We start from the raw sequence: 14,948 nt of genomic DNA, 5'->3' as shown, positions 1-14,948 counted from the left end.
TTCTCAGATCAGATTAGTCTATAAAACAGTGCGACCAGAGCAAAAGATGTTAAAAACCCCTCGTACTACCACAGTAATAATCTGGCCAACACTCTCTGCCTATATTTTTAATTTTCATTCATGCCAACTGTGTGGATGAATCAATGAATATCCAGCCAAATGCTCTACATACAGCATGTGAGCTAATAGGAATTAAAGGAGAGTCCCAACTTAATGTCCTGTCATTCAGTGCTTTTGTACTGTCAGAGTTTCTAAAAACAGGCAGCAGAATTCGCTCTCTACTAACGTTAGCCTAAGTGATGAAATTGATGCGGAAATGAATCAGTGGATTCACTGTGAGAGGAGGGGGTGAGCGTCGCTCATGATGGTCATTAATTAAGGCTTCAGCAGAAAAATGAAGATTTAAAATCCATCAGTGCTGCAGCCTGTGAAAGAACAAAACACAGCCTTCTTCCTAATCATAATATTTCTCTCACGCTCTCTCGCACCAGCTGATGTAACAGATATCATGTGAGCATTGTGTCTCTGTGTGTAAATGAGTGACACCTCACCTCTGTCTGAAAGACAAGAACCATCACTTTAACAGAGAAGCCAGCAATGTTACGTAGGGCTTCCTCCATGTCTGAAAAGGGCTCAACTACACTGCGTGGGTTCATGTCACTGTCAATCAAATCTGATCAAAGCACACCCACACAGTCCTGATGAAGTAAATGAACTGGATTTTTGAGTGTTAACTCTCAATAAATAATAACTAAAGATGTTTTTTTTAACTTTGATTGTTGCCTATCTTGTCATGAATATTTTTATAGAATAATACTTAAAGTTTTTAAGTGTCTTCTGGAAAAACCCAGCTCATTCAGCGAGCCTCGCTACAAAGACACCATTTATGATAAGTGTGGTGTAATGTGAATGGAAGCCCTTTAGGAGTAGACGTGTTAATGATATCTCGGGGCTGTTCTGGGTCACTACTGCTGCTATGTGGCTAAAGTGGAAAGATGAACCGTGCTGTCAATATAACTGCCATTGTTCTGGCAGTAACACCAAAATAAGTGAGAAAATAATCAATCACAGGCGAATGAGCAGCTCATAAACATTCCAAACATATGGCAGGCATATCTGTTATTTGAAATAAATACATGTACATAGGGGATAGCTGCACATGGTATCTGTCCCTGTGGATGGCAGCGAATAGTAAACGGGTACAGTGCAGTCTGCTGAAGGCTGCAGGAGCAGCAGGTGGAGGAGAATTCTAACACACAGCTTCACTCTACACAGCTCTGTAATCCCAGCCCTGCCTGCCACACAGCAGCTAATCGGCCATTGTGGCCGTAACATCTCCTGAGTGTAATCTGGGACAATAACAGAGGATTTGTGGGAATGTGGAAGAAGCCAGGTTGGCTTTAAGAGGTTTATCTCAGGATTGCTAGCTGGGTCTGGGCTGCTCTCCAGTGGGATGCCACCCGGAGCTCCGTAGAGCCCTAGACTGTACACACCACCCTCATTCCACAGCAGAGGCAGAAACACACACTTCATTCATTTCTTTATTTAGAACTATTTTTCTGTTTTGTCATTCATTTTCTCATATATTTTCTGAATTGACTTATTTCCTCATGTTTTTATTTTCCTATTTTTTTTGCTCTCCCTTGATTTAGTTATTCACTTATTCACTAGCTGACTTCTGTTATCAGACATCAAATATACTTACATATTCCATTGAGATACATTTCTCTGTAGTGATTATTATTCATTTCTTTATTTCAAGTAAAAAAATACCATGATGTGACAGCGCAAAGTCTTGTTGACATAAAAGATACACATCAGTAGTTGTGCACTGCATGTAACAACACTGACAGCTCATTTGGAAGCAACAAGTCTTACTGCTATCGTTAAATAAGTAGAGTTACAGTTTGCTTTGAATAAAGAGAACTGACTAATTCCTTGTACCAATACTGCTCTTGGTATGTGATTCCCAGCATGCTAAAATCTCCATTTTCTAATGTAAGCGTGTGTGTGTGTGTGTGTGTGTGCGTGCGTGTGTGTGTGTTTCAGCTGTGTGAAAGCCAGAGGGTGGTGATTCTGGACCTGGGTACGGAGCCTCAGCACGTGGAGATTGTAAACCTTCAGCCTTTTGAGGATGACGAAAGCAGAGAGCAAGATCTGACAAGCTCGCCAACAAACACCACCACTGAAAACAGGTGTGTGTGTGTGTGTGTGTGTGTGTGTGTGTGCTAAGATCCCTTCAACTTTCTCTGGCCTGTGACTCCATTTTAGGTCCCAAAATGCTTATGAGCCCAACTATTATGGAAGGCGCCCATAGGTGGGAGGGAAAACCCTATTCAGACACTGCAGCCAGAAAGACTGTGATAGGCTGAGACACCTGTCAGTCAAGGCAAACATGCCCCAAAACACACTTCAATTGAAAACTGCATTATGGGATGTTTTTCAGCCACTGGAGGGCAGAGGAGTACTGCCCTGCAAAGCCTAACTGCAGTAACTCCCAAACGGCTTGAAAGTGTTCTAACTGGCCAGAGGTATACTGTATATGTGATACTGCACTACTTGTACTGCCCAAAGTACTGCCCAAAACCATGATGGCTGATTTGACCTTTGACCCCAAAAATGTAGTTACTGCACTCTGCCTTTGCATTGCCTTAAATGGCTCTAATAGCAATGCAAAAGCAAAGTGCAGTAACTACAGTGCTGTTGTTTTCTTTCAGCTTTTATATTGTGCTTTCAGTGACCAAAACTATTTGGATTTCTGATTCTGATTCCGCTTTCTGGCCACTAGATGGCACAGCCTGGCTTCACAGGTTCCTCGACCCCGCTGTTACAGCAGATTGTTACATTATCTGCATTGTAGCGTCAGGAAACGCGCTGGGATACAGTGAAATGAGCAGCATTATCGCCCTGAATGGCTATGAAGAAAATGAAGATGCTGTTTATGTTATTAGACGTAGCGAGAGATCACTCTCGTTGTGGGATAACTTTTGAGTTTTTAGATACGCTGCCTGTCAGTCAGCGTATACAGCGAGGCTGACGGATATTTTAGAATGTTTCTCAATGCTCAGCGTCGTCGCTACCGTGCTTTGGTAAAATCCCAAAGCAGTCGCGTGAGGTAACTTCGACGGGTAGAGCGCGAAATCGGCAGGGATCCCAAAGCAGACCGCCGTAACTTCACTTACTGCAGTTGAGTTGGATTTTGTAGTTACTGCCATTTTTATACAGGTTTTTCTCTAAAGCAAAGCAAAGTTGAACTCTGAAACTTTGTCACACAAGATATCAAGAAGTTCATTTTTAGTTCGAACTCAATTTCGACCAAAAATGGATTTACTGCCTGTGGACGGCAGAATGTGGGCTCTCCTTTTAACTCTGGTTCGGTCTCCATCACCAGCCAGTCTCTTGCTCTGCCTGCTGCTGGAAACCAGGCTGACGAGAGCCGGGTTTGGGGACTGAAAACCCAAAACGCTGAGCTTTGTGGAGCCGAAGGGAACTGCAGAGATGGTGATAACTCTCTGTGGATTTGTCAATACAAGCCACTCCTTTTTACATCACACATAGTCATTTGATCCATTATTAATATAAAAATACTAATTAGTGCAGCTTTTAGCCTTAATATGCTCCTAAGGTCGTCTGGGTCTGCTTTCAGTTTTTATGCACCACATATCTGGAACAAACTGCCAGAAAACGGCACATCTGCTGCCACTCTGTTCTTTTAAATCAAGGCTGAAGACTTTTCTGTTTGCCGCTGCCTTTCATTAAATGAATGATTCATTTCTTAACTTTTACTCTGTTTTATCTTGTTTTTATTTTCTATTTTTCTCTTTAAGTGTTTTTAAATGCCTTTTTATATTGCACTATGTTGCTTTTATGTTTCATGTAAAGCACTTTGAATTGCCTTGTTGTTGAAATGTGCAATACAAATAAACGTGCCTTGCCTAATGGAACACTGATTTTCAAAACTGAACATTAGAAGAGGTGAACTCAATTACTGAGATCAATCTTGTGGAAAAAGTCATTCATAATTTTGAAAGGAGTTGGGACTTTTTGAATGGAATCCTATGCAGTGTGAGATGTTTTAGAGCTAGATTAAGTGCTAAGTATGTGGAACCAGAGCAAAGGGATCTCAAGGATACAAAAATACTATTAAAATAGATGATACCAATTCTCTGTCTCGTCCTATCAACAGTAGTCTGTTTTTGCGTCGGTCAGGGTGTGACCCATTCTGCTCCTGCTGACTGTAGCTTTCAGACTCCTGAGCCTGAGACGCCGAGCCCAGAGCCCAGGGAGGAAGAACCAGACGTGACGCAGCGAAGCACCGCAGAGCAGAGGCTGGAGATTAGCTTGGATTCTTCCACCCAGCTAACAGCAGACGACAAGAAACACAACAACAACAACAACAACATGTTGGCTTGTAAGTGAAGACTCCCTCCATCGCTGCTGTACACGTGACCTTCCAAGTTGTAGCATCTGTGTCTGTCAAAACTGAGGCCACGTGTCGTCTTCACCCAAATACCTTCTGTTGCACCTCCTCACCAATTTCAATACAGCACTGAAATGAACTTGCCTTAACTTTGAAAATCTCACTTTTGCATTCAAAGATGCTCTGACATTATAGACTGTTGTTGTCTGCCAAAAAGCGTAGCAGGGCCGTAGCTAAGTGTGAGGGCACGGGGACCATGGGGGCTAATGACATGAAGAAGAGTTTACATTCTCCGATCACACATGCTGGCTTTTTTAAGGCTGATGCAGATATTTTTTAGACAAAATTTCTCGAAATGTATCTGTTTTGGGCAAAATAATAAATAAATGAATATAAAACAAGTTTCGTATTCTCCACTAGAATAACATATCTGACAGTGTAGGATAAGACTGTGAAAGAACATTTAGACCCTAATGTAGGGAGACATTTATTTACAGAAAATTGGACACTTAAATTAAAGTCACAGTGTTTGGTTGCTAGCTAGTCAAAACTTTAGGTTGGTGGGCTTCTGCTGGGGGAATTCGGACTCAAAACCTCAGCATTTCTAAAATCCTGGCTACAGCCCTGCGCATACTGTATTCTAGTATGTATAGACTGGATGTCCTTAGCTCTTTAGAGGGGTTGGTAAGTGTATCTTTGAACTCTGGACAGAGCCAGGCTGGCTGTTTTCCCCTGTTTCCAGGCTTTATGCTAAGCTAGGCTAACTATACTCCAGCTCTGCACTGAACACAGACATGAGATTGATATCCATCTTCTCATCTCGCTCTCAGAAAGAAAGTGAATAGGTGTATTTCCTAAAATGTCGAACTATTCACTTAACTCTTTATTGCCTCCAGACTGTGGCGCCCTTTTGTGGCCAGTAACATAAATGACTGGGTCCGCACCATTACCACGCGGACGAGTAGGCGCACCGCAGGCATGCACTGCCTATTGCTGAAAGCAGTTCAGGTTAGCAGCAATAGGCATGCACTGCCTATTGCTGAAAGCAGTTCAGGTTAGCTGCCTTAGCTGCACACCATTTAAAAGGCGTCTCAGCCTGCACATACACCGGGTGTCCCGCTCAGTTCGAGCGGCGACAGCGGCGTGTACGCCTACCTCGACCACACGGCCCGTACAGACACAATCAGGTCCAGGGAGAGGGATAAGACAGAACTGATGAAGGTCATTCAGGCTTACATAAAATCATATTGTGAACATTGCTGTCCTTGCTGGCAATTATTTGTCAACTAGTGAAGCTACCATGGCTTTTGCCCTGTAGGCCGACATTGTTGTTTGTTTTGTCAGCTGACAGTTACGTGGTTGCTGTGTGTCTTCCTCCTTTCACATTAAGAACACAAGAAAAGCTTACTGAGTGAAGTCTGAGAAGGTAAATCCCTGCTGCTTGCCTGCAGGGAGAATTCACCTCTTCTCTTGCACACAGCTGCTGCTCCTGAGGCTAGAGTTTAACATCATAGATGTGTGTGAAGTTTACATAAGACAAATCAGACAGTCAGTAGAACCTTCTGGAACTTATTTCAACCTATCTCACCCTTTGTCTTTGTCCTGGCTGTGTGAGTTAAGCCCAGACTTACAACGAGATCTTTCCGCTTTTAAATGATATTTGCAGAATTTCAGTCTTCTCAATTTTAGAATGACTATCTCTGAGGAATGCAAATCTAATTTTCTGGAATATCTGTGAGCAGTGGTTTTCATTTTTAGAATAATAAAAACTTGGTCAAGACTAGAGCCTGATTACCGATATGGCAGCCGATAGAGTTAAATTGTAGAGCTGGAATGAAAATAGCTAACCAAAACAATATTGTAGCAATATTTGGCTGTTAATGTAACGGTAAACAAACATTCATGGTTCGCTGCTGCCGAGTCAAGAGAGAAACAGCAAACAGCCTCTGCTATAAACGTTCCGGGGAAACGCTCCACATATCCGGTGAAGAAACTCCTCCTGATGTTATTTATTTACTTTCCAGCGTCTCACCGACCAGGTAACGGAGTCAAAGTCAGCACTCAGCAGACTCAAACCGCCGCACCGTCGTCTGCTGAGCTGCAGAATGATGAAGAGACGCTCTGACGCTAACCTTTCAGTCTGCTGCTGACCGACAAACTATAGCTGGCTAGCTGCCTCACTAACACAGCAAACAGCTGTGGTAAGCATGAGTGGCGTGACGGCTGTCAGGGACGGGGTCATATCAGAGTTACACTGAAAGGGGAAATGTGGCTTCACTGTTTATTCACTTTCCAGCAACGTATTCCACAAACTAGTTAACGTTAGCAGCTTACCGTGAACACGCCGCTTTGACTCCACTACGTCTGCTCAGCTGTGCACACGGCACTCTACTGCATGTGCTGCGCGGTGATAAGAGTATTGTAGCCATAGTGACGGCCCACATTTCCCAGCATGCACTGCCTATTGCTGAAAGCAGTTCAGGTTAGCTGCCTTATGTTCCAAAATACAAGTGTTAAAGTTATGCAGCATTTAATAAACAAGCTGCAAAAAGAAACACGCTGCAAACACAAAACGACAACGGAAATGTTTCCAGAGGACACTGAACAGGCTGGTGACTCATGTTACTCCCTGTCATCCGTTCATTGTATTTCTGTTATTTTGTTTTGTACTCTTTCTCCACTTTGCGCAGTCTGGTCTGCAGCGTGCACTTACCTCACGGGAGCTTGCAGAAAAAGTTTGTAAATTTGGAATTGAACAGTTAATCCAAATAAGCAGGTTCATCAGAGCATAGATGCGTGATACTGTGTGATGTGTAGCTTTGTAAACATCGAAGCTGAGGTTACCTCTTGATCGTTACAGTGCTTGGCCTTCTGTAGCCTGTACCTCGGGATATATCTGGCCTAATGCCGATATGATTATCATGCAGGCTACATGCCATCTGTCAACACCGGTGGAAGCTTAGTGAAGCTTAATATCTGTCATAAACACTACATCTCCTCACAAATCATTCAAATTATGGATAGAATTCCACTTTTTCGCTCTGCAAGGTCTTTCAGCGCATGCGCAGAGTAGAGCAGCAGCAGAAGTCAGAAACCCACAACATGAACATGAACGGATGATACACAGACCCTCGCTAACTTCATGAGTCTCAGCAAGCCGTGTGTTTGGTTGTGTTGTGTGTGTTTGCAGTGTGTTTGGTTGTGTTGTGTGTGTTTGGTTGTGTTGTGTGTATTTGCAGTGTGTTGCGTGTGTTTGGTTGTGTTGTGTGTGTTTGCAGTGTGTTTGGTTGTGTTGTGTGTATTTGCAGTGTGTTGTGTGTGTTTGGTTGTGTTGTGTGTATTTGCAGTGTGTTGTGTGTGTTTGGTTGTGTTGTGTGTATTTGCAGTGTGTTGTGTGTGTTTGGTTGTGTTGTGTGTGTTTGGTTGTGTTGTGTGTATTTGCAGTGTGTTGTGTGTGTTTGGTTGTGTTGTGTGTATTTGCAGTGTGTTTGGTTGTGTTGTGTGTGTTTGGTTGTGTTGTGTGTGTTTGGTTGTGTTGTGTGTATTTGCAGTGTGTTTGGTTGTGTTGTGTGTGTTTGCGGTGTGTTTGGTTGTGTTGTGTGTATTTGCAGTGTGTTGTGTGTGTTTGGTTGTGTTGTGTGTATTTGCAGTGTGTTTGCAGTGTGTTGTGTGTGTTTGGTTGTGTTGTGTATATTTGCAGTGTGTTTGCAGTGTGTTTGGTTGTGTTGTGTGTGTTTAGTTGTGTTGTGTGTATTTGCAGTGTGTTGTGTGTGTTTGGTTGTGTTGTGTGTATTTGCAGTGTGTTTGCAGTGTGTTTGGTTGTGTTGTGTGTGTGGTTGTGTTGTGTGTGTTTGCAGTGTGTTTGGTTGTGTTGTGTGTATTTGCAGTATGTTGTGTGTGTTTGGTTGTGTTGTGTGTGTTTGGTTGTGTTGTGTGTATTTGCAGTGTGTTGTGTGTGTTTGGTTGTGTTGTGTGTATTTGCAGTGTGTTTGGTTGTGTTGTGTGTGTTTGGTTGTGTTGTGTGTGTTTGGTTGTGTTGTGTGTATTTGCAGTGTGTTTGGTTGTGTTGTGTGTATTTGCAGTGTGTTTGGTTGTGTTGTGTGTGTTTGCAGTGTGTTTGCTGTGTGGTCATGTTCTCCTGCTTGCCGCTGTAGCGACAGCGCCCTCTGCTGGATAACCTTTGTAGTGACATACATTAACACCGGCCTTCAAATCAAACCGGTTTATGTTGGCTCGTATCGGACAACATGTACGCTGACTCCAATATATCTGTGTTAAATCGGCCGGGCTCTAGTCAAGACTGGTAAACAAAGAAAAACAAAGATAAGATATATATATATATAATAAAACCCAGCGTATGCTGAGGGGCGGCTGAGGCTTGGTGGCGGAGCAGGACGTCCACTAATTGAAAGGTCGGCGGTTCGATCCCGGCTCCCCCCAGCCCACATGTCAAAGCGTCCTTGAGTAAGACACTGAACAGCCCTCGGTGTGTGTGAGTGTGTGTGAAGGATTAGTCTCTGATGAGCAGTTGAATGTGACATGTAGTTGCAGCGCTTTGAGTGGTCAGAAGACCAGAAAGGTGCTATACACTGTAAGTACAGGCTGTTTACCATTTATGCACCAACTACACCACAGAGTATGTGTATGAGTATGTTTGCAACAACAGACAGCACACTCCAGTGGATAAATAATGAAACTGCAACTTTAATAATCAAGGAAGGAAGCGGAGTTGGAGGTAGAGCTGGAGCTGTCAGGGAGGATGGGTGTGGGTGAAACGGGAGGTTTGTGCTGTTTGTTAACAAAGAATGGTAGATTACACAACTGGATTAATGACACATTCACAAACAAAGGCCGAGGCTTGAGAACGGGATGAGACAGGATAGTGAATGGAACTGTGAGACTGGAAGCTGCAGGGCTTCGGCAGTTTGGATCCAGCACGGGCAGACTGTAAGAGCAGAGCAAGGTTTCGTAGATTTGATCCAGAATCCTGTTAGAGCCCACCGTCTGGCAGCATCAGGCTACTCTCCAGTGGCCCCCGGCAGCTTCCTCATTGGTCCACATGTCCCGACCCGAGGACAGCCAGTGAGAAACACAATGCTGCGTGGCTGCTGTTTGAGCAGTTTAAAGACTTATTTATTTATTGCTGTATATATCAGGCCGCCGGGTTGGTAGGCCTATAATTGATCTGGGCTATTAAAACCTGACTAATGCACATCATTTGATTTGTAAATAATTTAATGATTACATTTTTCTTTTATAACCAGGTTATATATATGTTGCTATATATTATTTTGTTATTAGAATTCTGTAAATACTTGAATTATTCGATCATTTCGAATAATTCCCTGTTCTGATGCTCACTGTGTGATGGAGGGTCTAAATACACAACCACCCAGACCCTCCACTGTCCAGGTGCTGATACACACACACACACTCACTAACAACATCAACACACACTTCCAGTCTTTCACAAACACACACTTGTTTCTGCTGTTTTGCTGATTTTCTGACTGATTTTTTTTCTCTTTTAGTCTCATTATTACCTGACGCTTTGGCAGCGTTGTCTCTGTTACACTCGCACAGTAAAGCATGTTGAATTGAACCGAAGATACTCTATGTCCCATCAGGCTTCACGGTTGTGTTGTGTTTTGCTGTTGAATGATTTAGCAAGCTTCTTTAAATGTCAGCTGTGTGCATAGATACTAAGAACAGAACGTGCAGCGCTCTTGCCACATTCTCAAATACTGCCAATCTGCCAAAACTGCTGAAAAGCTGCACGTGCCACCAGGACTTTGCACTTAAAACACCTGATCTGAACTCACCAGCCGCTGTTCCACTTGTGGGACTCATTTTCCAAAAGATGTAAAATAGCCCAGGGACAGTGCACTGCAGAGCATATAGGTGAAACCGTACACACTATAACTAAGTGCATTTACTCTCTTACTGTCCACTTTTAAAGTATTTGTACTTGACTCAGTTTGACTCTGATCACTCGGCTGCTCCGCTGACTCTGAGGCGGAGCTGTACTGCACCCGTTTATTTGGCAGCTTTAGTTCCACTGTAAACTTTGGTTTTACATAAAACGTGTGATTGGTTTAGAAATGATGATGCATTGTTACAGATTAAACTACCCGTTCATGAATATTAGCTCCACCTTCACCAGCTGCAACATCAAAGTGCTGTTTACACAGTATGGCATCAGTGATAACAATCCAGTAATACCACACAGAGAGGGCCCATTCTGCTGCGTACTGAGGACTCACTCACAGTGCATGTTGCAGTTAATACTGTACACTGTACCACTGTACACTGTACCACTGTACCACTGCGGGAAACACGTCTCTCTACCTTCAAAGTAGTCCGGCAGTAATATAATAACTCTTTGAAAACGTTGTGTCCACATTTCTAACACTGGTCTAACGATCACAAACAGCCCTTTGTTTGAATTCATGCGGCGCACCCCCTAAAGAGTGTAGGAGGCTTTAAAGGATTAAAGCTTGCATGTGTGTGCTTGGTTAATAGTGTTTTGTTCATAAGCTTCCATGGCTGGGGGTGAAAGTGGAAAATAACAACGTGTACTCCTGGCTGCAGAACCGCTGACCCCCTCTCTCCTCTCCTCTCCTCTCCTCTCCTTCTCCCCGCAGCGCAGACGTTCACCTTGGTGAGCAGCGACACGTGAGCGACGCCGGCCTCGACACCCACACTGGCGGCCCGTAAAGCCCAAATGTAGCCAGCCTGCACCGAGCATGCTCCACGGCCTCCTGCGTTTACAACCGAACCCACTCCGATACGACTGTCACGTGCCCACGAGGAGACGGAGAGGACGGCAGCCGTGCTAACGGGCAACACGCGGACGGCCGCCATCACTTCCACACAGAGGGAGGCAGATGTACTGCATCATGTTTAGCTCCATACTGATGTCTCTGAGCAACACACCAGTGCTGTGGAGCCCTTTGTCCCAAAACATGTCTGCATAAAACTAAGATTGTGAAATGGTTTAATCAGAAACGTTCCCAATGACGTCCAGTTTAGCTGAAATATACCTGCTGTGGAGTGTTGAGAGTTGGAAACTACGTCTGCCGCTCTATGAGGCAGTTTGATGTTAAAACTGAAAAGGAGGACGTGACAAACTCGAGTGTCGGCTGACTGCTTGAACTACTTGAGCTGTAGTCGTCCCGACAGTCGCCGAAACAGGTCATAGTTTAAAGAGTGCTGTTGTTCCACCTTTGTGTCTGTTCTGTGTCTTTTCCGAAACTTCTTTTTAAAAATGAAAAAGCGTTTGAACTATTACTGTTTATCCAGTAGAGTTTAAAATCTTCCCTGAACACAAGTGCAGTTTGGCAGAGCGCCCTGTTCCACGGTCCACGTCCCGGGGCTGCCCGGTCCACGTCCCGGGTGCTGCCCGGTCCACGTCCCGGGTGCTGCCCGGTCCACGTCCCGGGGCTGCCCGGTCCACGTCCCGGGGGCTGCCCGGTCCACGTCCCGGGGGCTGCCCGGTCCACGTCCCGGGGGCTGCCCGGTCAGGCCACGAGCCACGGGGATGCGTTCAGGCACAGTATTGACTGTAGGTCATCCGCGTTTTGGCAGCGCTCAGAGCCCAACACACAGTCAGACCTGAAGTGTACAGATCCGCTTCAGGTCACGGCTACGCGTGTACGGCTGCTGTTTCGTGGCCGGCGGACACGGCTGGATTGTTTAAAAGAGGACCGTGTCTGCTCCGGCGACCCAGGTCCGAACTGAAATTCCGAGGGGATACGTTTGTGTTCACACGTTCCTCACTGGAACATTGCACACCCGGGCCTCACCACAGACAGGCAGGTCCCGACATATTTGGACAGTGACACAATTTTCGTACGTCTGGCTCTGTACGCCGCCACAACGGATTTGAAATCAAACAACTGAGATGCAACTGAAGTGCAGACTTTCAGCTTTAATTCAAGGGGCTGAGCAACAGCGTCGTATGAAACGTTTGAAACGAATTGCAACCGTTTTTATATACAGTGCCCTATTTTCAGGGGCTCAAATGTAATCGGACAGATGAAAATAATCAGGCCTTTACTGCAGCTGTCTCCAGATGTTTGTTCGTGGGTCTTTCATGCCATCACACTGCCCCCACCGTGGTTTACAGATGATGTGGGATGCTGCGGATCATGAGCCTTCTCCATGCTCTTTTCTTCCCATCACTGTGGCACGGGTTGATCAGGTACAGGTTGTTGTGAGAGGGTTTTTCTTTACCACGGGAAGGATCCTGCGATCGTCCCCCACTGTCGTCTTCCGTGGACGTTCAGGCCTTTTTGTGTTGCCGAGCTCACCAGTGCGGTCTCTTCTTCCTCAGAATGTACCAAACTGTTGATTTGACTTTACGTTTTTGTAGCCTAACGCTGGCCTGTGTCACTTGCACTGAGAGCTCCTCCACATGTTGTGGCTTCTCAGCTTCCAAATGCAAATTCCACACTCGGAATCAACTCCAGACCGTTTACCTGCTTAACTGATAAAGACATAACGACGGAACAGCCCACGACACTCCATCAAACAGCTTTTGAGTCAATTGCCCAATTAGTTTTGGGCCCTTGAAAAAGGGGGGGGGCTACATGTTAAAGATCTGTAATTCCTAAACCCTTCCTCCAATTTGGATGTGAACAGAGTCTGCACTTTCAGCCCCTATTCATTATAGAACTGTACCTTGAATATGTTTTGGTAAACAGCCAAATGACACTGCGCCAGTGTCCAAATATATACGGACCTAACTGCAGCTGCATGTGGTCGGGACCAGAGACTCTGTCTCTGGGTCTCAGCCTTGAGGGTTCAGTGTGCTTCAGACAAACTAGTCTGCCAGATGTCTAAAGGCAAGCGTGTTTCAGTCTGTGCCACCGCCTCCCTGATCGCTCTCCGCTTGCTGTCTTGATGTGATGAATTGTACAAATGGAGATAACACACAGAAAGAGCCCCCCCCAAACCGAATCCTTGTGACAGTGGACTGGGGTCCACTGTCACAAGGATTCGGTTTGAAAGAAGAACGCGTGTCATTGGTGCTGCACTATAAACTCCCATCAGTAAGTTGTTCAAATGTGTATTTTCTGCCATTTGTGCACTCAGGGTGAATAACATGTCACAAAACGCGGGAACACTCCTGTTGTGTTGGCGGCCAGCTAGCCCACTGGCTAACATCCCCACAGACCTTTTGTTGTTGCTGCTGTTGTTCCTTTTACAACTATGAACACACAGAATGAAACCATTTCACAATCTCGACTGTATGTACAACTTGTTCTGGGGTAACACAGCTCCACAGATATGCGTTGCCGAAGACACACTCATACATCAATATACAGAACGTTTGATACCTTACTAAGTGTTAAAGTCATCTTAACATAATTACTAGAACATTGTCCTGCGGAGGGGGGGTGTTAGCTGTTACTGAGTTGCTGCTGGGTGTGCAGCTGGACTGAGGAGCACTTGAGAAGTCTCACGGCAGACGGGCGGAGCACCACACATGCAGTGCTTTACTTCAACCCCACGGTGGCCGCGACGCTCTCGGACTCTGCCCTGCCCTGGTCTTCATCTTCACGTTGACCTGAGACCGGAGGCTCCCTTATCGCTCCCTGTTCACATCTTTGGCACCTGCAACATAACAGATTGTCCTTCATTGGATATACATATATAAATATATCAAAAGTATATATATATGAACATAAAGCAGATTTTTACTTCAACAAGGTGCCACTTCATGCTGCTGTTTTTTCTCTTTATTTGGACAGAACTAAGTATTTTGCCGAAGTTCTGATTATTTATGTTGAGCAAACAGTCCGAGTCTCCTGAAGTCTGCTGACGACAAACCCAGTATGTGAATGTTTTGGATTTCCAGTCTGCTTTTTCAGTCGTGTCTCTTTTTGTTTCTCTCTCTTTGGTTTACATTACTCCGAAGGTATACAGTAAAAAGGCCGAGGACATGCACCAGATTAGACATTTTGCATTTGAATGTGTCCTAGGTGGTGAAGAATCGGAGAATAGCACATGTACGAAGCAATAAGTAGGACTTTGGAGCTCCGGGACATAAAAGAAAATTCAGAGATGTATAAACTGTAAAAAAAAAAAATAAATAAAATAAAACAAGATAGCGTAATTTATGTACACACTGAAAAGAAGAAAAGCGAATATTATAGCTATAAGAGGTTATTAATATTATTAGGGTCAATATGCAAAAAGTTCATACCCCATCTGTTTTATATCATGTGAAATAAATGTTGATGTTCCTAAAACATGCTTGTAGCTGTTTTTTTGTTGTCTGCATGTCAAATGATCTTTAGCGTTTCAGGTCTACTGCTCTGATCTTTCTTTTGGTCCATTTAGCTGACATGCTTGGACTAAACCTGTCGTTCCCCACCTGTTGGGCCCGTGACTCCTTAAAATGAATGCGAGCCTACTTGTGACGCACACCACAGGTTATGGACAGAGCTGCGAGCAGCTCCACCACAGAGGCATTTGTCTTCCATTTGAAGGTTTTTTTAATACGTGAAGAGGTGAAAGGATC

General features: G+C 44.6%; 1 protein-coding gene across 23 annotated transcripts in view; it reads left to right on the top strand.

Moving 5' to 3' along the window:
- Positions 1-14,676, top strand: part of LOC122871171 (pleckstrin homology domain-containing family A member 5-like) — a 262,530-nt gene extending 247,854 nt beyond the window's left edge. For 18 of the 23 annotated variants that reach the window (XM_044185928.1, XM_044185922.1, XM_044185923.1 and 15 more), the window contains 3 exons: positions 2,050-2,195; positions 4,242-4,411; positions 11,070-14,676. In XM_044185928.1, the coding sequence (XP_044041863.1) occupies positions 2,050-2,195; positions 4,242-4,411; positions 11,070-11,137 (384 nt within the window). In that variant the 3' untranslated portion in view covers positions 11,138-14,676. Of the gene's footprint in view, positions 1-2,049; positions 2,196-4,241; positions 4,412-11,064 lie in introns of all 23 variants that reach the window. The other 5 variants (XM_044185945.1, XM_044185927.1, XM_044185943.1 and 2 more) reach the window with 3 other exon arrangements.
- Positions 14,677-14,948: the final 272 nt, after the last annotated feature.

Source organism: Siniperca chuatsi, linkage group LG23 (genome assembly GCF_020085105.1).
Source record: "Siniperca chuatsi isolate FFG_IHB_CAS linkage group LG23, ASM2008510v1, whole genome shotgun sequence".
NCBI lineage: Eukaryota > Metazoa > Chordata > Actinopteri > Centrarchiformes > Sinipercidae > Siniperca > Siniperca chuatsi.
Note: the sequence above shows the minus strand (reverse complement) of the source record. Positions and strands in the feature narration are given on the sequence as shown.